The sequence below is a fragment of the Carlito syrichta genome, unplaced genomic scaffold (assembly GCF_000164805.1).
Source record: "Carlito syrichta isolate Samal-C Ts95f unplaced genomic scaffold, Tarsius_syrichta-2.0.1 Scaffold304713, whole genome shotgun sequence".
In the NCBI taxonomy this organism is placed as follows: Eukaryota; Metazoa; Chordata; class Mammalia; order Primates; family Tarsiidae; genus Carlito; species Carlito syrichta.
Window position 1 is genome coordinate 643,824 of NW_007248809.1, and position 23,364 is coordinate 667,187.

General features: G+C 48.0%; 1 protein-coding gene across 1 annotated transcript in view; it reads left to right on the top strand.

Moving 5' to 3' along the window:
- Positions 1-20,284, top strand: part of TRPV3 (transient receptor potential cation channel subfamily V member 3) — a 32,909-nt gene extending 12,625 nt beyond the window's left edge. Inside the window, exons 6-18 of the mRNA XM_008060755.1 lie at positions 93-269; positions 3,444-3,584; positions 5,679-5,959; positions 8,056-8,232; positions 9,216-9,374; positions 9,974-10,075; positions 11,174-11,247; positions 13,631-13,796; positions 16,247-16,313; positions 16,600-16,874; positions 17,911-18,023; positions 19,152-19,231; positions 19,494-20,284. Coding sequence (XP_008058946.1) covers positions 93-269; positions 3,444-3,584; positions 5,679-5,959; positions 8,056-8,232; positions 9,216-9,374; positions 9,974-10,075; positions 11,174-11,247; positions 13,631-13,796; positions 16,247-16,313; positions 16,600-16,874; positions 17,911-18,023; positions 19,152-19,231; positions 19,494-19,591 — 1,910 coding nt within the window. The 3' untranslated portion in view covers positions 19,592-20,284. The remainder of the gene's footprint in view (positions 1-92; positions 270-3,443; positions 3,585-5,678; positions 5,960-8,055; positions 8,233-9,215; positions 9,375-9,973; positions 10,076-11,173; positions 11,248-13,630; positions 13,797-16,246; positions 16,314-16,599; positions 16,875-17,910; positions 18,024-19,151; positions 19,232-19,493) is intronic.
- The last annotated feature ends 3,080 nt before the right edge of the window (positions 20,285-23,364 follow it).

The window sequence follows — 23,364 nt, forward strand, 5'->3', positions numbered from 1 at the left end:
GAGGTCTGTGGCTACAGCTCCCACACCCTCTGGCTGGAAGTGCCAGGGCATCCGGCCCCTCCAGCAGCTCCATCCTGTGACTCTGCCTGCAGACTTCCTCATGCACAAACTGACAGCCTCGGACACGGGGAAGACCTGCCTGATGAAGGCCTTGTTGAATATCAACCCCAACACCAAGGAGATTGTGCGGGTCCTGCTTGCCTTCGCTGAAGAGAACGACATCTTGGACAGGTTCATCAATGCCGAGTATACAGAGGAAGCCTATGAAGGTATCTTGCCCACAGAGGGTGGGACATGGGGCCGCAGGGCCACTGCCAGCTATGCCACGCAGAGACACTGCTGCCACTGAGGAGTCCCGAGCACTTGGTATGGTACTGGACATGTAGTGGGCACTCCCCTCTTCTTTCCTTCATTCTGTAAAGTCTCTGGCTGCAAGTCAGGCTTTGTTTTTGGCCCCAGGGTGCGGCGATGAATAAGATAGATTAAGGTCACACTGCTCTAAACAAGGTAATTTTAGATGGAAAATGCTAAGAAAATAAATAAAGATAATGTGAGAGCAGGTGACTGGAAGGACAACTTTAGAGCAGCTGGTCAGGAAGGCGAACTTTGACCTGAGACCTGCATGATGAGAAGAATCTAAAACAAGGCCAAGGCAAGAGCCCCGAGATGGGTTTGAGCTTGGCATGTTTGAGCAATGGAAAGAAGGCTGGAAATGAGGCTGGACAGCCGGGCAGGGGCCAACAAAAGTCAACTATTAGCACTATCATCATTTTTTTTTTTTTTTAGTCAGGGTCTCACCCAGGCTGGAGTGCAATGGCATGATCACAGCTCACCGCAGCCTTGACTTACTGGGCTCAGGTGATCCTTCCACCTCAGTAGGAAGGATCCCAAGTGGCTGGGACTATAGGCATGGGCCACTACACCTGGCTAATTTTTTGATTTTTTTTGTAGAGACAAGATCTTGCTACATTGCCCAGGCTGGTCTTGAACTCCTGGGCTCAAGCAATCCTGTCATCTTGGCCTCCTAAATTGCTGGGATTACAGGCATGAGCCAGTGCACCACCACCACCACCATCATCATCATCATTATTATTTTTGAGTTGAAGTCTCATTCCATCACCCAGGTTGGAGTGCAGTGGCACACTCACGGCCACCCCAGCATCGACCTGCTGGGCTCAGGCGATCCTTCCGCCTCAGTCTTCCAAGTAGCCAGAACTACAGGTGAGCACTCTCATGCCTGGCTAATTGTGTGGTTTATGGTAGAGATGAGGTCTTGCCAAGTTTCCCAGGCTGTTCTTGAACCTGTGGGCTCAGGCAGTTCCCTCACTGCAGCTTCCCAAAGTGCTGGATTACAGGCTAGAGCCACCGTGCCCGGCCCATCATCATTATTTTTAACTGCCCCAATCAGGCCTCAATTTTGTTCACAGGTGGGTCAGAGAGGGAGTAGGGAGATCAAATTTGGGATAGTGTTTCCTGCCCAGGAAATCCATTGCAAATAATCAGTAAGGCGTGTCTTCATTTGAGTTTTTGAGGTCAGTAAACAGCTCCTTAGGGTCTTGTGAGGTTCTTGTGACAAAAATGATTGGCTCAGGAATACTTTGATGCCTTATTACTTATACGCAAGAGGACACTAAACATCTCAGCTTTTTCCAGGTGGCGATCTAGCTTGAGCCCTTAACCCTTCTCACAGGAGAAGTCCTTTTGATTTATTATTTGAACTCTGCAGAGGATTTTTGTTATATATAAGAAAAAGTCAAGGACTGCAACAAATTAGAAGCTCTGGAGTGAAGGAGAGGGAACCCAGGAAAGAGTGTGCTGTAACTGAGTGTTAAACTACACGCTGATTTCCCTGGTGGCCAAAACAAGGAGAGACACTGAATGAGCCATATAATGTTCTCAGCCTATCTCTAGGGAGTTGCCAGAAGCCCTGTAGGCTGGAAGGATCAGGCCAGGGCCTCAAGCTTGCCTGTTCTAATTCTTCTCCCTTTTTAATTTTCGTCTGTTCCCTCTTTTCTTCTTGTTAGTATTGAAGGGACGTACAGATGCCCTCTTCTAGCAGCATGTTTCCTTTCAGGGTGGAGAGAGAGAGAGAGAGTCTATTGGATGATTCCTGGTGCCCTTAGGGTCTTGCATAAGGAATGCTTAATATATATTTTCTGAATGTGTAAACAAATGAAGATTATTAGTGCCTCTATTAAGGCTTTGCTGTCCTGGCCACAAATCCTTAACTCTTTCCTTTTTCAGTCTCTCTTACCCCTTCCTTCTAAATTGGTGAGCCTGCCTCTTGGAGGTGGATGTGTGGGGTCTGTGAGCACCTACTTTCTCTCTGCATGATGGCAGGAGCCATTTATTCCTGCCTTCCTAGGAACCAACCCTGTCACTATTCTGCCCTCTGAAGGTATCTGCTAGTGTCCTCCCCAGTGTTTTTAGGCAGTTCCTGCCACCGGGACAGAGGAGCTCCAGGGCCAACAGAATAGAATTTTTCTGCACTTTGAGCAGGTTACCTTGCTTCTCTGAGCCTCAGTTTCTCCACTGGGCAGGAGCTAATGTTTTCTCCCTATGGTGCTGAGGCGATCTAGTGACAATGTTATTAAAATTATTTTTCAGCATTTTATCAGAGGTCTTCAGAGCTTTACTTTTTTCTTTTAAAATTTATTCAATTAAAGTTTCTACCCGGGCCTTCTGGGAAGTTCTAGTCTCCAGACACCTGGACCCTACCTGAAACACCCCTTCTCCCCCATCCCCATAGGGTCTTTGGGCTTTCTCCTCTCTCTACCCATAATGTTCAACTCCCTCCCTTAGTTCAGGCCTCATCATTTCTTTCTCTGATCTTGGCCCCTTCTAATACATCCTCCAATTTTGCTGCCGGAGTGATCTGAAAACACATGCACAAAACTCAAAATTCTGGTCATGCCACTTTCTTGCTTCAACACCTTCTGACTTCCCATGGCCCTCAGGCTAAATTCTGCCCTGGCTTTTAATCCGGCCCTACCCAGCCTTGCTAAACTTCCGAGGACTAGGACGCAGTTTAGAGATGACTTCTTCTGGGATCGTAAGAGGCCCTCTCAGGTGGTAAGAGGCCCTGCTCTGGGTTCCACATCTTCTGTGCCTCTCTGAATTATAGCAAGCAATTCTCGTGAGTCAGCGAGCTTCCTGAGGAAAAGAATCAAAGTTGCATCCTGTGCACCGCTGTACCCCAGCGCCTGGCACCGGAGCACACAGCAGGCGCTCCGTAAATACGCCTTGCGTCTGCGCAAGAATGAATGCAGCAAAGTATGAAGTTGAGACTCTACATAGCCAGTGACACACACAGCAGTTATTATTTCCCCCATGGTTCTGTGGCGGGTATGGAGGCCAGCGAGGGGAACCCGTCAGAGAAGGTCAGCCTATCACCCCAGGGCCCTGGCGCTGAGCGACCCCATCCACCCCCGCCTGGTCCGTAGGACAGACGGCGCTGAACATCGCCATCGAGCGGCGGCAGGGAGACATCACCGCGGTGCTCATCGCGGCAGGGGCCGACGTCAACGCCCACGCCAAGGGGGTCTTCTTCAACCCCAAGTACCAGCACGAGGGCTTCTACTTCGGTGAGTACCGCCCCGGCGCCGCCTGGAGATTCAGGGTCTGGGAGAAATGCGGAGGGAGGAGGGGGAAGAAGGAGAGGGAGGAGGGGCAAGGAGAGGAGGGAGGGACGAAGGAGGAGGGGCGGGGAGGGGCAATCCGCCCAGCTCTGTGCTCCGCCCCGGCGATCCGGCCCTAAGAAGCTCTTGCCAGCAGCGGGGTCAGAGCAGGAAACTGGAACGAGGCTGGGTTGTCCAGAGCAGGACAGCAGAGAGGATCAGAGAAGGAGGGACTGGGGAGATGGGGTGGGCTGGAGGAGCACATATTCAGAGCATGTTATCTGGTGGTCTTAGAGGCGTCCTCCTGGACAGTCCATTTTACAGGTGAGGAGATGGTTCTGAAAAGGAAAATAACTTGCCCAGTGTAGTAGGGCATTGGCTGTAGGTGTCCTGGCTTCCAACTCTGGCCTGTCTCCTGTGCCCAGTGGATCTCAGGACTGTGTAGAGAGTCCAGAGTGAGAAGATGAAAATTCCTTGCCTGATAAATTAGAGAGTCCAAAAGCAATTGGGATTAGGATGCTCTGGAGGAAGGAAAAAAATCAAAATGTGTAATTTACGTAAAGTGAAATTCACCAGTTTTAGTGTACAGTTCTGTTCATTTTCACAAACACATACAGTTGTATAGCCACAACTACGATCAGGACAGGGAACAAATGACTTCATCACACCCCAGAATTTTTCTGTGCAACTTTGTAGTCAACCCTCCTCTCATCCTAGTCCTTGCCTGACAACCACTTATTTATTTTTTCTTCTTGGGGTGTGTGTGTGTGTGTGTGTGTGTGTGTGTGTGTGTGTGTGTGTTTGAGTCAAGGTCTCACTCTGTCACCCAGACTGGAGGGCAGTGGCAAGATCACCAGTCACAGCAGCCTTGACCTCCTGGGCTCCTTCTGCCTCAGTCTCCCAAGTAGCTGGGACTACAGGTGTGTGTCACCACACCTGGCTAATTTTTGGATTTTTTTTTTTTACAGCAACAAGGTCTGGCTGTGTCACCCAGGCTGGTCTCAAACTCCTAGGCTCAAGCAGTCTTCCCACCTCAGCCTCCCAAAGTGCTGGGATTATAGGAGTGAGCTACTGGACCTGGCCTCTTGGTAGTTTTTTAATCCACATGAAACTTGGCTGGAGTCAGTGTTGGGAAACATTTGTGGGGTGGGATGAAGAGAGGGCAGCAGCAGGAGACGTGGCATCCAGTCTTGGTTCTGTCCTAGGCTTGCTGCGTGACCCTGTATGAGTCCCTTGTCTTTCCTTTTCTTAACAAACATTTATTGAGCACTTGCTATCTATATCAGACACTATTCTAGATGCTTGAAATATATCAGTGAATGAAACAGAGATTCCTGCTGTCATGGAACATATATGCTACACAGGGAGAGACCATCAGTAATAACTATAATAAATAAGCATATTAGGTACAATGCTAGAAAATAAAAAGTGCTTTCGAAAAATGCAAAGTAAATCAGGGGAAGGGGAATTGGCAGTTCTGTCTGGCACGGGAGGAAGGCAGGTTTCAATTCTAAATAGGCTGGTTGGCATGACTCATTGGAAAGGTGATATTTGAGCAAGGACTTGAAGGAGGTGAGGGAGCAAACCATGCAGATATCTGCAGGCAAAGGGAACAGCCTGTGCAAAGGCTCCAAAGAAGCCCGATGCCCAGAGTGATCAAGGAAGAGGAAGAAGTCTGTGTGACTGGAGGGGGAATGAGTGAGGGACAGTGGAGAAGAGGAAGTCTGAAAATGTAGGGCTCTGTGGGCTGTTGTTGGAACTCGAGCTTTCATTATGGGCGAGGTGGGACTCCCCTGCTAACAGGGTTGGTCTGTTGTCTGCTGTCCTGAGCATTGAGTAGTCATAAGCAGACCAGGGTGGAAACAGGGGGATCTGTTGGGAGGCTGTTGCGGTGATCCAGCTTCAATCTTCCCCTGTAAAAGCCAGGTGTGGGGAGAGGACCAGAGACCGTCAGGGTCAATCCCGCTGAGATGGCCAAGATACGTGTCCTGGTCCTGGGGTTTGGGGCACACTGCTTCTGGCCCATGAGAGAACTGAGTTGCAGTGTTTCCTGTCCTCCAGGTGAGACACCCCTGGCCCTGGCGGCATGTACCAACCAGCCGGAGATCGTGCAGCTGCTGATGGAATATGAACAGACAGATATCACCTCGCAGGACTCTCGGGGAAACAACATCCTACATGCGCTGGTGACAGTGGCAGAGGACTTCAAGACGCAGAATGACTTCGTGAAGCGCATGTATGACATGATCCTGCTGAGAAGTGGCAGCTGGGAGCTGGAGACCATGCGCAACAATGACGGCCTCACACCGCTGCAGCTGGCTGCCAAGATGGGCAAGTCTGAGGTAGGGCCGCAGGGACTGGACGGCAGAAGGTCAGAGAGGCATAGCTGCCAATCTGCTGGCCCTGGGGGCCCTTCTGGGGCTCTACAGATCACAGCCTCAGCCCTGGGAAGGTCCCAGCCTTAGGTCCGGAAGTGCTGGTGCAGCCCGAGGTGGCTCAGAGCCAGCATGAGGCCGCATGTGCACCCACTCTAGACATCAGTCCCTAATACACCATGTTTCCATCTCTTGTCCCGGGGCTAGGCTGGGGTGGGGGGCAGAGATCCTGAAGGCTGAGGTGACATAGTAGCTCACACGTTTTGTGGCTGAGAATTCCTGCGAGGTGAGGTGCTCAAACAGAGCTGAGTGTTTGGCCCTTGGGGGCCTTTGTCCTCTCATGAGGGAGGATAAGGAGTTCTAGAACAACTGCTCTGGGTCCAGAGCCAATGGGCTGCTGTTGCCTGATAATGGGCAGACCCCAGCCTGTCAGGTTGAAACTCTGCCACATCCCCAGCAGAGGGTGTGGCCCTTTCTGCCTGTGTGATGTGGCTGAGGAACTCCAGGCTTAGCCGGGAACCTTGGAGCTTAGATCTCTATCAGGGGCTGGAGTCATGTCTTGGTCTGAGGGTTCTTCTCAGGGGCAGACCCTGGAGTCTAAATCTGTTCTTTAGCTTAACTGTCTCTGAGTGCTAGGAGGGGACTGTGGCTCCTGGGAAACTGCAGGAGGACACTGGGGGTGGCAACTGTTGAGTAATCCCAGCTGTGCCAGCCTCAGGGCACTCGCCTCCCAGTCAGCTGCCCTGCGGGGCTTGGTCCTGACCAGTGGTCACGGCTGGGGCTTCACAAGGGACCTATTTATTCTCTTATCGAGGGAGGAGATGGAGAGTGGTTTCAACAGAGGAGGCATTGTGTCCCTGCCTCCCTCTATCTCCTACCCACCCCAAGGGTCACAGCTTGGGGCTTTGAGAACAGTCAGCTTGTGGTTGCAGGTCGAGCTTTCCTCAAGGGCCCCTCTTCCCTGCGTGCCACTGAGGCATGTGCTCTCCCTGCCACCCAGCCCAGGGAGGAAGTCTCCTGTACAAAACATGGCCCTAGGACTCCCTTATTTTCTACAGGATAACACGCTACCATGGCCAGTCTTGGAGAGGCCCTTGTACCCTCCCTGGCTCCTCTCTTGTTTATTCAATGTCCTTCAGAAAACTTCTCAAGGTGCTGCCCAGGTTGAGAGTGCAGGGTTCAGCAATACTTCAGACACAGACCCTGTCCTTGGGGGCTTTTAGAGGTTGGAGTTCAGAATGGAAAGACCCTAGAAGCTCTCTGCCTGGGCTCTCATGAGAGGTAGGGTGGGAACCCCACTGGGTTGTGTGAGGCCAGGTCTCTGACACTGTCCTCCCCAACAGGGCCCTCTTCTTGAGTCTTGGGCTGGTGTCCTAGGAAGCCCAGTTCCCCACCCTGGGGTAACCCAGGGCTTGGCTTTTGGGAGCTAGTGAGCTGGAGAGCAGTGGCTCTGAACCACCTGAAAGCTTTATAAATACTGGCTCCTGAGGCCCACCCCTGAGGTTTGGTTTTCATTAATTGGTTCATTGGGATTGTTTAAAGTTCCCCAATGACTCTGACATGCAGCTGAGTTTGAGGATCCCTGACCTACAAAGGTCCCATGCTCGTCCCTGTGAAGGCTAGTATATTGTGGCACCACCTGTCGGGCCAGAGTTGGGGGCCTCAGCTGGAGAAGTCTTGTCTGAGGGTGGGATAAGAAAGCTGCAAAAGCTTCTAGCATCTTCTCAAGTCCAAGCCAAATGGAGATTGTTTCTAAAAATCACCAAATCCTGGATTTTTTACTGAATTGGGTCCCCAGCTGATGTGAGGACTTCTGAGCTGATCGTGCAAGGGGCCTTCTCACCTTTTGTCTCTGGTATGCACAACTCCTGGTGAGGTGACAGAACTGCAGACTTTGCACCCATGCACATATAAAGCTGGGACATGATGTCAGGCACAGAGGCAGGACCCCAACCATCCTTGGTGGGAGCATCTCCCAGGTCCAGCCTACCTCTGGCTGGCCCAGCTCTGTTGGCCCCAAGCCCTGTTCTGCGGTTGACAGATTTTCCTTTTCTTGTCCTCAGATCCTGAAGTACATCCTCAGTCGTGAGATCAAGGAGAAGCCGCTCCGGAGTCTGTCCAGGAAGTTCACCGACTGGGCATACGGGCCGGTGTCATCCTCGCTCTACGACCTCACCAACGTGGACACCACAACAGACGACTCGGTGCTGGAAATCATAGTCTACAACACTAACATCGATGTGGGTTTCTTAGGCAGGCTGGGAGGGACAGGGGTCAGAGGGGGCAGAGGGCTGGACCTCAGGCCAGGGGCTCAGAGGGTGCTGTGAAGACCCTGTGTCACTAGCCTCAGCATGCCTGTGTCCCCCATTTCTTTGCCTCAGTGGGCAGAGTCAGACACAGAAAGGACAGAGCCTGGTGCAGATGCTGAATTGACCTGGGATTGTAGACCCTGGTGGTGCGGGGGTTCCCTGGCCCCAGAATCCTTGGGTGTGGTGTGGATGAGGTGGTTGGTGTTGATTTCCATCTTGCTTCTTTTCCACTCCCCTGGCTGGTGTATGTGGCCAGGCTTGGAATTCTTTCTTCCCCAAACCTAGTCCCAAACAAGAGTCAGAGAGTGCAAAACTGGAACAGTCAAGGGGGCCTTCCTGGAGGAGGGTAAAGTGGGGGAGCTCAATGCAGCTGATGGTGAAGAGAGAAGATCAGCTAGTGAGAGGTATTTAGCTCTTAGGGGCAAGTGAGGCTGCAGGCCAAGTCTTCCTCCTTCATATTTTACTAAGAATCATGCTTCCCAGAGTCTGCCTTGTCTGGGATCTCCCTGGACCCTCACAGCAGCCTGGTTATTAGGGAAGGGATTGTTAGCAGTTTTAAAGATGAGGAGACTGAAGTCCAGAGAGAGTCAGGGCTGTCCTAAGGTCACACAGTGAAGGAGGCACAAATGGGGGCTGGACCCCCGGGACCACACCCCCACCCCAGCCTTCACTCTGTACTGAGTGTCAGATCATCCTGTTGGTGGCTCAGGCACTGCCTGAGCACACTGGGAAGGAGCCTCAGGAGCCGGAAATCACCCTCCCCAGCCTTTCCAGCCAAACCAGTCCATTGGGCATAATGATGGGCCCCTTCTGCCAGGGGTGGTGCTGACTCAGAGCTCTGATGGGCCTTTGAAAAGGGTCCCTCCCTCTCCCTCATCTCCATGGTGACATGACTGGTGGTGCTCTACCCCCAGAACCGGCACGAGATGCTTACCCTGGAGCCCCTGCACACTCTGTTGCGTATGAAGTGGAAGAAGTTTGCCAAGTACATGTTCTTCCTGTCCTTCTGCTTTTATTTCTTCTACAACATCACCCTGACTCTCGTCTCGTACTACCGCCCCCGGGAGGAGAAGGTATGTGGGCCCCTTGCAACGGGTGTGGGATGGTCAGGGTTGGTGGAGCTCGGAGCTGCCCCATGTGCAGATAGGAAAACTGAGGCTCAGAGAGGCCAAGAGATTTGCCTGGGGTCCCCCAACTGTCCTTCACGGTTTCTAGGGTACTGAATATGTCTCTGGTGCTTACTTGGGCTGAGACCCACATTAAGGGGAGAGTTGGAGAATTGGGAGACCCAGACCCTGCCAGGCTCTGTTTAAACCTAGAACTGGTTGGGCATTTCTGCTGTGAGGGCCACAGGAAATGGGAAGAGGACCAGCTGTCCCACCATGCCGGGCCTCAGTTTCCCATCCATCACATGGAGCATGGGGTCTCAGCTTTATTTAACTGATGAGTATCTGGATATAGGAGGGTTCTGGGAAGGACAAATGCTATGGGGTGTGAGGAGTTGTCAGTACAGAGGCAGGGAGCTGCCATTCCTTCTCTTGCTCTGAGATGGGGTTTCATGCTGCCTAGCTTGAGGGTTTGGCATGCGTACCTGTTTTGGTTCCTCCAGTGCTGGTGCTAGCCCTGCCCACCTCACTCCCCATCCTGAACATCCTTCTTCCTTTCTCCCCAGGCCCTGCCACACCCCTTGGCTCTGTCACACAAGATGGGGTGGCTGCAGCTCTTAGGGAGGATGTTCGTGCTCATCTGGGCCATGTGCATCTCTGTGAAAGAGGTGAGTGGGCCACGCAGCTCTGCCAGACTGCCCCAAGGGGCAGGCAGGTGAAAGCTGGGTTGGCTTCCATCCCTTCCGGTTCTGCTGTTGCTGCTATGGGGCTCTGGGGAGGCATTTCCTTTCTAAGCCTTAGATTTCTGAGCTATAATGTGGGAATAATAAGGCAGGCCTAGTCTATCTACTTCATCTCTCTATGCCTCCAACTGTCTGTCCAACTCTCTATCATTTATCTACCCTCCCAGCAACTCAGGGCCCATCCTTCTCTCCCAGCCCATCCACCAATCTAATCACCTTTCCTTTCTCATCGACCTAGCCACTCATTCATCCATTCAAATACCCACTCTAAAAAAACAAAACAAACAAACAAAAACCCACTCATCCTTCTGTTCTTTATCCAACCATCTCTCCGTCCATCCATCACCCACCCACCCATCCGTTCATCCTTCCTTCCATCTGTCCATCCAATGAACCCACAGATATATGCTGAGCATCTCCTATATGTGAGGCCCTGGAGGAGGGTGATGAGAGACAGAGGGAGTTTGCCCTCTTTGAGATCACAATCTGGTAAAAGATTTAACAAGGGCACAAACATCTAGACTTTAAGGTAGACTTTGAAAAGGGCCCTAAGTTGTTGTCAGATCAGTGTTCAGAGGAAGGGAGGGCAGGCAGGGATACTTGAAGGCAGAGATGGCACTTTTTCTGGTAGGGTAATATTGGGCATGAGAACACTGTGGACAAGGTCTTTACAGGGTGAGTGTGGGGAACAGCATGCACAAAGGCTTGAGGCTGTAATGCTCGACCATATTTGGGGAATGGCAAGTAGCTGTGGTGACTGTGCTGCTTTGCAGGTTCTAGGGTGAGAATGGGGACAAGGAGTGAGATAGGAAAGAAGAGTTGAGGGAGCATCCACCCTCACCGTGGGGGCGCTTATGTCCCCCAGGCACAGGTCCCCTTTCATATCCCTCACCTGGCTCTGGCCGGGCCTTCACATGCTCACCCCTCACTGAGTCTCAGTCCTGGGGAAGCACCCCCTCCTTACATCCTCCAGTGAGGGACATGAAGAGGGTGCAGTTTTTTTTCCCCCTTTCTGGCCTTTAGGGCATCGCAATCTTCCTGCTGAGACCATCGGATCTGCAGTCCATCCTCTCAGATGCCTGGTTTCACTTTGTCTTGTAAGTAGGTTCGTCCCCTTGGTCGTCACCTCACAGGCGGGGCTGAAATCCTGTATTGTGGCTGCTGTGTTCCCCTCAAACAGTCACCCTTCTACGTCCTCATGTCCTAGTCATTCTGCCATGGTTCTATGGCCAAGGATCTCTTTCTCTCTTCTAATGAGAGGTACATAGATGCCCATGGAGAAGATCAGAAAATCTTAGGATGATGCCTACCATCTGCTGGCAGTGATGGCCAACTCTACCTATCACAGAGCTTCAGTGGCAGGCATCATGGAGAAGGCATGGAAGGCAAAGCATTCCTGCTTCCTTTTTTCTTTTCTTTTTTTTTTTTTTGAGTTGGAGTCTCACTCTGTCGCCCAGACTGGAGTGCAGTGGCCGCTCCCGGCCACCACAGCCTTGACCTGCTGGGCTCCGGTGATCCTTCCGCCTCAGCCTTCCGAGTAGCCGGAATTACAGGCGCGCGCTACCACGTCTGGCTAATTTTTTAAAAATTTTATTGTAGAGATGAGGTCTCGCCTGCCCAGGCGGTTCTCGAACCCGCGGGGTCAGGCAATCCACTCACCTCAGCCTCCCAAAGGCGCGGGATTACAGGCTGAGCCACCGAGCCCAGCTTTTCTTTTTTTTTTTTAACAAGGGAATGTTCCAGGGCAGCCCCTTTTCATTACATGGGGCCTAGAAGTTACCATCTGGGACCTTGGCAGATCAGGACTGGAAGTCACCTGAGAAATCACTGACTTTCACCTACAGACACCACTGAAGCTCTCAGAGCAGGGAAGTGAGTCACTCACAGTCACACAGAGCCTCAGTGGTGTCAAAGCTCTAGCCTGTTGGTCATCTTTGCCACAAGCTAGTGCAGGATTGGTGACCACGAGCCCTAGCCAGAAAGCCCAGTTCAGCAGCCTCTCTGAATGAGGTCATGTGCAGCTGACATCACAGGTTTACGAAACTGTCTCTCTCTAAATGAATGGAGGTTGATTTAGCATTACTGCCATGGGAACAGACAGAATCTGTAGCTTGGGTTGAAGAATGTTGGCGCCACAGCCCTATAGATCCCACTGGAGTCTCTCTTCTGAGACACTGAGTCTATAGGACTTTGAATCTTGACCTGATGTTTCCAAATCCCTAAGTGTTTTATTAAATATGTACCTGCCTTCCAGAGGCATGAACTGAGTGCTTCATCCCTGTGGGCAGGTGGAGCACCCAGAGACTAAGAAGTGGAGAGGTCAGGTGCAGCCCTGCCCCATGATGCAAGCCATGTGCAAGTCTGTCATCTGTGAGAAAGTATTGTGATCCCAGAGAAAAATCCATTTATACAGTCTCCAGTTTTAATGCAGACAAAAAACTCCATTGTCCTGCTCTTCTGCTTCTTACTTGTTTTGTTAGTATAGAGGAAGGTGTAGACATCTCTCCTCATTTCAGTCCCAAATGAAATTCATCATCCAGACGTTTGTTCTTCACTGCACGAGAAAAACAAGTTTGCTCATGTCCTAACTTTGGTTAGAGATTTTATAATGCTGGAAACAGGCTAGAGAGGGTTTTTGACTAGATGCCTGCATAACTGATGGGGTATGTACTGCTTAGGAGTTGATTTTGATATTGTCTGTTTGGTATATACTGTACTTAAATTTTTTAAAAATTGTAAGTGCATTTTGCCAATACACATAACATAAAAGTCACCATCATAACCATTTTTAAGTGTACACCTCAGTACTGTTAAGCACATTCACATTGTTGTGTGGTTTTCAGAACTCTTTTCACCCTGTAAAACTGAAACTCGGTACTGATTAAACAGCTCCTATTCCCCTTCCCCCCAGATAATCACCATTTTTCCTTTTATATTTATGAATTTGACTATTCTAGGTACCTCATATAAGTGGACTTGTATAGTATTGGTCTTTTTAGAACTGGCTTATTTTATTTAGCATACATTGTACTTTTTTTAAAAGATAAAAAAAGTAGGTTTGGGGGGGCCTTTTTTGTTATGACTGGCTCACAAGTATAGATGTTGGCAGCTTTTGTCATTTTGGCTAAAAATGCAATCATTGATCTTCCCCAGTGTCATGTGGGAATCAGAAGTCATGGGGGTAATCTAAAAGCTATGTGGCCTCCTAGAATCTTCTGGGGCCCTGTGCATCTGTATTTTTCTTTAAATCCCCATCAGCCACAACTAGCCCACCACTGGCTTTTGGAGCTCTAGGTAGTCTGCAAGGCTGGATTTGAACTATAGTTGAGTGGATCAGAGCCAGCCTTATCTGTCTCTTCAGCATCAGCCACCAGGGTGACCGTTCAGGGGGTTTAAGGGAGGTTTGGGGGGTCTAAATATCTCTGTCCTGATGCTGAGGAGAAGTAAGTAAGGCCCTTGTCTCCTGTGTCTCCTGAACAGTTTTATCCAAGCTGTGCTTGTGATACTGTCTGTCTTCTTGTACTTGTTTGCCTACAAAGAGTACCTTGCCTGCCTCGTGCTGGCCATGGCCCTGGGCTGGGCGAATATGCTCTACTACACGCGGGGGTTCCAGTCCATGGGCATGTACAGCGTCATGATCCAGAAGGTGCGTTGGGTGCTGCACAGGTGGAGGGTCCTCAGGGGATGTCCATTTTTCACAGGGGGAGAGTAGAGTCTGGAGAGGAAGAGGGGCTTACCAAGGCAGGCCACTGCTCTTCTTCTGAATGCCATGGGTTCCCTTTGCTTCTGCTCAGGCTTTAAGTGTCCAAAATGTCCAGGCTTGTTGAGCACTGGGAAGGGATATACTTTGTGAAGGAATGTTCTCATCCCTGGGCAGTGGTGTGCTGGGAAATATTTAACAACAGTTCTCTGGGCACATGTGTGGAAGGTGAACGCTCTCTCTTTATATAATATAATATATTGTATATACTCACGCATGTTTATTATAAATTTTACTAGCTAAAGGATGTGTAGCACATAATTTACTAATAATATTAATAATGACATAGGCAATACATGTGATTATAAATTCCATAGGGTCAGTTGAGACTCAGAATAATTTGCTGCTTTTTATTGAACGCTGGCACTGATGCCAGCCTATGGTTACAGTTGACAAAGGAGTGCTGTTCAGACAGGAATGTTGGTCAATATTTTTCTTTATAAACAGTAAGATTAAAGTGAAACAATGAAGACTTTTGTTGAAACTTCACTTGTTTGTCAACGATGTGAGCAACTTTGCTGAATTGGATAATAGTTTGCAAATACTAGATGAATTTTTAAAAATATTTGTGTGCTGTTCACAATGCAAAGGCTACAGACTAGACACATTTTTAAGTTTAGTCTGGATTAGCCTTTTTTTCATCGCTATCTTAAGCCTAGATCTAGACCTCAACAAAACAGTGAGTTAATCAATCTCTGATTTGTAGCGTTTGCCAATTTTCATGGTATAAATACAATAGTCCTCCCTTATCTGCAGGGGATATATTCCAAGACCCCCAATGGATGGTTGAAACTGTGGCTAGTATAAAACCCTATATAATATGTTATGTTTTTCCTATACATATATAGCTATCATAAAGTTTAATTGATAAATTAGAGTAAGAGATTAACGACCATAACTAAGAATAAAATAGAACAATCATAAAAATACACAATGAATATGATATCCCTCTCTCAAAATATCTTTATTTATTTATTTTTTTAATACAAGATCTTGCTCTGTTGCCCAGGCTGGAGTGCAGTGGCCCTATCATAGCTCACTGCAACCTGTAATGCCTAGGTTCAAGCAGTCCTCCTGCCCAGCCTTCTAAGGAGCTGGGACACGGGCTCATGCCATCATATCCAGTTAATTTTTAAAATTTTTTCTAGAGTCAAGGTCTTGCTTTTATTGCCTAGGCTGATCTTGAACTCCTAGGTTCAAGTGATCCTCCTACCTCAGCCTCCCAAAGTACTGATATTACTGGCATGAGACACTGCACCCAGCCTCAAAATATTTTGTTGTATGTAATGTTTCTGGGACGTGGTTGACCACAGGTTATCAAAAAGGCAGAAAGTGAAACTGTGGGTGAGGGAGGACTACTATACTCCTACCATAGCTGATTTCCAGCTCCCAACATTATATCACTAAACTTGGAGTTGGGAAGAGATGCAGTTATACAACATTCTTTAGTGTTTCCACCATATGGCTACAATAGATGAAAATAGTCTCAAAAACATAGATAACTGTAAAGTGTAGTAAAATAACTAGGAAGTGATGAGTTTTGAATATTTATTATCTTTGCTTTCAATTTATTTGATTATAAGTTTATATGGTTTAATATTTTTGAAATACAAATAATAGTTTCCTTCCTCCCAATTTGTCAATTTACTGAAGTATAATCAACAAATGCAGTTGTATACATTTAAGGTATACAAGGGAAGGCTTTGCTATACATATAAGTTGTGACATGATTACCAATTTCAAGTTAGCTAACACATCCATCACCTCACATAGTCACCATTTTTGTGTATAAGGTGAGAACATTTAAGACCTATTCTTTTAGCAAATTTCAAGTATATAATATAATATGTTAACTATTGTCTCATTCTCTACGTTGGGTTCCCAGAACTTATGCATCTTACAATTGAAAGTTTGATTTAATTATTAGTAATGGCTGTGTGTAACAACCAGCTCATAAAACTTCATGCAAAATTAACAATCAGCCCTTGCAAGCTGGTCTGAGCTGGCTCTAGCACGCCACTGCCCCCAGGAAGTGTAAGGATTCTAGATGTGAGACCCTACAGGGAAAGGTACAGAGCAAAGCAGTGAGTCAGAGGAAAACTGTGTTCCAGGAGAGAACCTAGGGCTGGGACAGGAACCAGAAGCCTTCTTGGAGGAGGTGGGGCCCAGAGCTGGGCTGTGGAGCATCAGGAAGACTGGGCTAGGGGGTTGGAAGAAGGGCCTGAGTGAAGGTGTGACTAGGGTTGGGAGTGAGAGAGGGTGGGAAGAAGGAAGGGGATCAGTGTACAGTGAATGTACTCAAACCTTACCCTTGAATCATGTTTCTTTCTTTATAGGTCATTTTGCATGATGTTCTGAAGTTCTTGTTTGTATATATCGTGTTCTTACTTGGATTTGGAGTAGGTAATTGATTTATAAATAATAGTAACTCCCACATTTGTAAAGCACTTTATACAGATGCCAGAATGACAAAGCGCACAGCAGCCTCATGACAAAGATGTTAGCTACCAGGGAGGCACTTGCCATGCTTAGCGTTTTCCAAGCATGCTCTTGGAGAGAAGGAGGCAGCAGGCCTGCAGTGTAGGCATGTGTGCACGCACGTGGGCATGTGTGGGTACAGGCACACATGCTTATCAGGTAACTAGCCAGGCAGAGAGGCTGAAGAGAACACTCTGTTATGTCTCCCCAGCGCTGGCGTCATTGATCGAGAAGTGTTCCAAGGACAACAAGGACTGTAGCTCCTACGGCAGCTTTAGCGACGCAGTGCTGGAACTCTTCAAGCTCACCATAGGCCTGGGTGACCTGAACATCCAGCAGAACTCCAAGTACCCCATCCTCTTTCTGTTCCTGCTCATCACCTACGTCATCCTCACTTTTGTCCTCCTCCTCAATATGCTCATTGCCCTGATGGGAGAGACTGTGGAGAATGTCTCCAAGGAGAGCGAGCGTATCTGGCGTCTACAGGTGAGCCTGGACGGGAAACCCGGTGTGGGCGCCTCCCTAGGCACTCGGTTCAATATATGGTCGTTGACAGCCAACCGCACCTGAGGGATGCTAGGGTGAGGCCTGGGAATCTGCATAGGATCCCCTGTGGTGGGTCAAGTTTGAGGAAGCCTTAGTCTAGGTCCTTTGAATGTGGGATCAAGGGAGTGTGACTGAACAACAGCACTTGTGAGAGAAACTCAGGCTTACGGTGATGCTGTGCTCAGAGTTGACAGTGTGACATGCGGATGTTGAAGTACGACCTTAGGTTTTATCAAGAGGAGTATGGAGTTGAAGAGAATAGAGACAGCATTTCTACTCTACTCCATCCTGGCCTTAACACTCCTCACGTGCTGAGGACACCAACCCATACAATGGGTCTGGAGGTGGTGACCAGGTTTGGGAGAGGACAGGAGGCTGCCTCACAAGAAATGGTTGTTGGAGCTTGGGTTGAAGAAGGTGAGAGTCCCTCAGACATCTGCAGAGCCACCCATGAGAGAGGCAACAGCCCCTTTCTGTGGCCTCAGAAGACAGAACTGAGATGGAGAAGAGCTTTGATTTGACACGTGGAAGCTTCTAATTAAGGCCTTATTAATTCGATTGTTGATACTGTTCAGGAGAAATTTGGACAACTACGGACAGGGAAACCACAGTGGGGATTCCAAGCCTGGAAGGGGTAGGGACTACATGCTCTCTGAACTTTCCTCTACCATGGTGTTCCAAGATCCTAACACTTTCAGTTAGGAAGCTCCTGGACTTCCAGAAATATTATTTATGTCATGCTTAAGGCAATCTGAACATCTTTCCCAAACTGTCTGCTTTTTTGTCTTTGAATTCTATAGATTAGCTGAACCCTCGGGATCTATGCATTAAGCGTCCAGTGAGGGCAGAGTGAACTGTCTGATGGTGTGTGTAATGGAGTGCATGCACTTGTGTTTATGTATGCAATGATATGTGTGCTTGTGTACATGTATGTGTGTGTACATGCACGCTCCTTAGGCTCGTTTTTGTCCCCTAGAGAGCCAGGACCATCTTGGAGTATGAGAAGATGCTACCGGAATGGCTGAGGAGTAGATTCCGGATGGGAGAGCTGTGTAAAGTGGCAGAGGAAGATTTCCGACTGTGTCTACGGTAACACAGGGAGAAGTCTTTGGGGTGGTAGAAAGAGAGCAGGCAGTGAATGGGATGTTAGAGAAACAGTGCTGCTGCCCACTTACCATAACTGCTGCACTTTCTGTCCTGTAGCCTCCTCCTCCTCAGAAGAAGTGTGCTTAGGCTCTCTGCCCTTTTGGAGGTCTCTCCCCATCTAGCGTCTGGTTCAGAAAATATTTGTCAACGTGGCACTTTGTCTTGTTGTCTACCCTGTGTAGGTTCATGTGACACTGGGGGTCTTGAAGCACATTTTATGACTGGCAGATGGAAAATGAGACGGCTCCTTCTGACAGATCTCAAGCTTTTTGATTTTTTAAAAAGTTCTTGCATATCCCGTGACCACGTTTTCTGATAAGTTCACCTCTTCTTACCCCAGACCCAAGTGCCTGGCCCTGCAGACCACCTTTTTTGAGTATAACTATATTTTAACCTACTTCTCTGACTGACGTCTCCATCCCTTGGAGCCCAAATTTCTGTCTGCCGTTGTTCCCCTAACAAATATTTCTGATTTTGACATCCTCACTCTAAAGATGTTCTCTGAACATGAATTTAAGTCAAACCTATGTCTCTAGTTGTATTCTAACACCTTAGATGCTGCCCACTCTTATTGGGGTGTGAACTCTAACCACCTTTTCTTTGAGCTTCCTCAGCTCTAATTAAACTTCTGTACATTTAATCCTCACACCTCTGCCCAGGTGCACCCTTCCTCCCTCTCCTCCTCCCTCCCCTCTCCTCCTCCCTCCCCTCTCCTCCTCCCTCCCCCCATCCCTCCCTTTCTTCTTCTGTGGGCTCCCTCACACCAGTCAGGCACAGCTGCTGGTGTCTGAAGATGAACCTTTTATACCTGTCTGAACAATGTGCAGGATTTCTGAGTTCTACACACTGGGAGGAGATCTGATTTCTTGAGACCTGGGGAAATGGAGATTTGGACAGATTTCAAACCCTAATAATCCAGGTGTGACCACCTGGGGGCAAGGGTGCTCCTGATCCCTGGGATGGACAGAAGGGAAGCTATCTAGAAACTAGGACATTCCATACATAGTGAGATTTGTTTGCAATTAATGAGGTGCAGTGGTGAAGTAGTGAGAATGATGATCACACTTTCAGGATCAATGAGGTGAAGTGGACTGAATGGAAAACGCATGTCTCATTCCTTAATGAAGATCCAGGACCCGTAAAGCGGACAGGTACTGTTACTGTGAGATGGTATGGGGTCTGCTCTTATCTGAGACAGTGTGACCTGGGGCAGATTAAGTCTGAGGGCCCTGACTTTTCTCATCTCTAAAATGAGAGGACTGAATAAAATTGGTTCTAAGGTCCCTTCTACCTTTGACATTTTATAATCCTATTGGAACAACAGAACAACCTTTAAAAATTGGGTGGTGCCTAATGGAAACACAGCACACAGAGCAGTGTATTTCTAAAATAGCTGTTCTTTTTTTTTGAAAGCGGATTGCAACAAAATCCAAGATTCTTCCAGGAGCAACAGCAAAACCACTCTCAATGCATTTGAGGAAATAGAAGAATTTCCAGAAACTTCGGTGTAGAAGCAGAACCCAGAGCTGATGTGTGCATGGGCCATCTGATGCTGCAGGTTGAGCCCTGGACTCCGTGCTGAGGGGCTCTGCAGAGCGGCGATCCCTGGCTCTGACAACCTAAAGGAGAAAACACCCTCAGGCAGAGCTGGTGTCTGAACTGAGAGGCTGTTGTCAGTTTTCCAAGTGGGAAGCACCCTGGATTTTGTTTGTGCAAACCCATGGCCAGCAGTCTGGAGCCTGGGAGTCTCCTGAAGTCCTGGGTGAAGCCTCTGGTTTTTTCCAACTGCAGGTTGGCATGGTTGGGAGAGCTGGGTACAGGCAAGAGGCGCAAGGGATTGAGGAGTAGGGATAGGAGTCTTTTCTCCTGCCAACGTCTCTCTATCAGCCAGATCGCAGCCCACACCTTCTGTCATCTCTCCGACTATGACTGGGTTGCCTGAATTTGATTGCCTCTTGATCCCATCCCAGAATGTGCAGGGGACTGAGCTAAGCCGGATATCCTGGGGGAGGAGGGGAGTGGGCTATGGAAATGCCCTTCCGGAACCTTCAGGGAACAGGAAGCCATTCTTGGAATGAGTGTCCTCGACCCTTCAAGGTTCAAACTATCTCAAACCAAGAGATATTTTTAGTAGCGTGATTAACACAGCGTTTTTTATTTTCAATATAGAAAAGACATTTCAGTTAAGAATGAAACTTATTACAGCCTAAGTATATGATTTTAACAGCTGAAACAGAGATTTTTAGGCTGCATGTAAGTACTATATACTTGGCCTCAGAGTGACCAGAGGAAGACAAAAAGCTTTTCTTCACACACACAAAAGTCCACATGAGACACGCCAGGCAGGTCCTGCTGGGCCGCAGCAATCTGGGTGAAAGGGCTTGGCTCTTTTCCTTGTTCCAGTCCTGCAATAGTGCCTGTCTGCATGCTGGCATCATGGCTTCAGCTGAAGCAGAAATAACAGCTGCTCTTACCAACATGGTCTTAAATCTCAGAGGTTACTAGCATACCTCAGTATTTCTCGTGGGGAATTTAACAAAATGCCTGAAATGCTCTGGTATGAAGTATTTTTTAAACTGTGAATTCTGAAACTGAAGGGAAAGCTTGTGAGAGAGGAGCATTTGCCAAGACTTGGGGCTTATTTTTAGATCCTTATCCTCTGATGTTCGTCCCCTGAAATTACAGTCAGTTTATGAGCAAAAGCAAAGTGGATATGAAGGAATTTTCTAGGTAACTGGGGCCTAAACAATCAGAACATCTACTCTGCCTTCATCAGCTGGTGAAAGGTTCATGTGGGAATTTTTGAAGTGGAATTATAAAAATAGTAACCATAAATTGTAGTTTTAAATGGCATAACTTGAAATTTAGTCTTTAGATAACATGGTGATTGGCAAACCGAAGAGTCCAGGGCTGGTTTCTCTGCTATGGGCTGCTCTGCATGCCGACCTAGCTGGGCAGGTAGGGACTTGGCCTCTGTGCCCCTAATAGGCCCAGCTGGGGAGAGGCGGGCAGAAGACACAGTGCTGAGGGCTTCACAACCTGCAGGAGTCCCTGCACTCCCAGCTGACCTGAGTAGTCAACTAGAGTGCTAAGCCACAGTGGTCATACCAAACTCTGTGGGGAAAGGGTATGTGTCTCTGGAGAATGGAAAAGTTGAGTACTGTCCTAGGGGCAGAAGGAGCAGATGCATTCCAGATGGGCAGAACTAGTAAAAGAACTGGAGATTTTAGCTTGATTCAGTCCAGTGACTGCTCTAGACATTGGAGATGTTTAAGCAGAAGCTGCTTGAGCTCTTATGAGGGATGTTGTTGAAGATGATAGTTGGATGAAGTTTAAGGTCCCTTTCAGCCTGGAGATTCTACAAATCAGCATTGCATATGTGGAGTTACCTACTTGAATATATCCTAAGCAGATGTCCTGGTTTGAAGGGCAGTCATTTGAATCCATGGTACCATGCTCTATACTCTGGAGCTAGGAATTTCAGAATTGCTTTGACCTGGATACTTTTAATTTTTAATTTTTTTTGAGTTGGAGTCTCACTCTGTCACCCAGGCTGGAGTGCAGTGGCATGCTCTCAGCCACTCCAGCATCAACCTGCTAGGCTCAGGCAACCCCTCGCCTCAGCCTTCCAAGTAGCTGGAACTACAGGTATGCGCTACCATGGCTGGCTAATTTTTTGATTTATGGTAGAGATGAGGTCTCACCAAGTTGCCCAGGCTGTTCTCGAACCTGTGGGCTCAGGTAATCCCCTCACCTTGGCCTCCCAAAGTGCTGGGATTACAGGCTTGAGCCACTGTGCCCAGCCAACCTGGATATTAATGGATAAATCCATCTGACTCTTCATTTCTCATTTGAACAAAAGCTGGACGGTTAGGCAAACGGAAATCAATAACTGGATCTATGTCTTCTCACACATTATGGAGTGCTGCTCTCTGTGGATGGAATTTGTTAGTGAGACCATTTTCTTACTGGATATTCTTCCCAACAGTGGCATCTCTAAAGACTTTCAGCCTAGAAGGTCTGAGCCTAGGTAAGTTTAAGTTTGCCAAGGCAAAGGGAAACAATGAGTCAAGAAGCATCAGAGTCAAAGGACCACTTCCCTCATTTCCCCCTGGAGATTAGCAATCTGAAAGGAATGTGTACTTGTTCAAAATCATGCAGGAAGTCATTATCAGAGCTATGAATGCTGTGTCCTGATTCTTGGATCACAGATATCCCCCTACACCATTATTTTTAAAGCCAAGTTACTCGGTAAATTTGAGTCTATCTTTGTTGTTGGCATATGTCAGGGGGTAGGACGTTTTGCTCAGATGACTCATTTGGTAGTCAACATAGTCCCTATAACTGGTTTAAAATTCTAGTGTACACAAAATCTGTCTCTCTCACACATACACACACACACACACACACACACACACACACCACCGAACCCATAGGTCTATCAGGACTCCATGATTTACATTTCACTAATTTAAGGGGAAGGCGTTTTCTAGGGATGGGATCTTCCAGGCTCACATAGTGGCTTTGGCTGCAAATGCTGTCTTAGCTACAGTTGTCCTCAGGAAGAATTCATTATTCTAGACGTTATGTGATGTGTCTGTCTGGAATAAAAAGGGTATTACCTTCCTCCTGGAATGTGGAAGAAGGTGCTCAAGGTTGTGCTGTGAAGTCATTAAGCTCTTAGAAGCCTCCTGCTTAAGAGAGCTCAGTATTATTGACGTACCTTTCATTCCTCAAGGCCTGGTGAACTGTGTCCTTTTGCTCTGGGCAAGACCCAGGTAGATGGGCCATCATCTGGGCCTGTAAGCCATACTTGATTTCTGCATTGATTTTTTTTTACTGTGAACTTGGTTCCAAACACAGAATTGTCACTCCATTCTCACTGAATGTGCCTGATCCTTGTAATTTCTAATTTACATACTTGTTCTTAGTGTTGTGTGTGTGTGTGAAACTCTATGTTCAAGAAAGAAATCATATAAAGAGTAAGAACATCTCAGTGCCATTGAAGAAATGCTTTTTTGATTTCTAATAAATATTTATTTTGCCTTGTTATGGCCACGTTTCATCCTTGCCTTAGGTGTGTCAATATACAGACTGACTAGAAATCCTAGAGTATTGCTAACAGAAGTGGGGAAGGCCAGTGTTTGGACATTGGCCTTGACTCAGGACAGAGCCAGAAAACTGTAAGACACATCACCTTCATATGGTGTTTACATCTCAAAACGTGTTCACATCTGGTACCCTATTTGAACTACTCAGTGACTTTGGAAGCAGTTTGAATAAA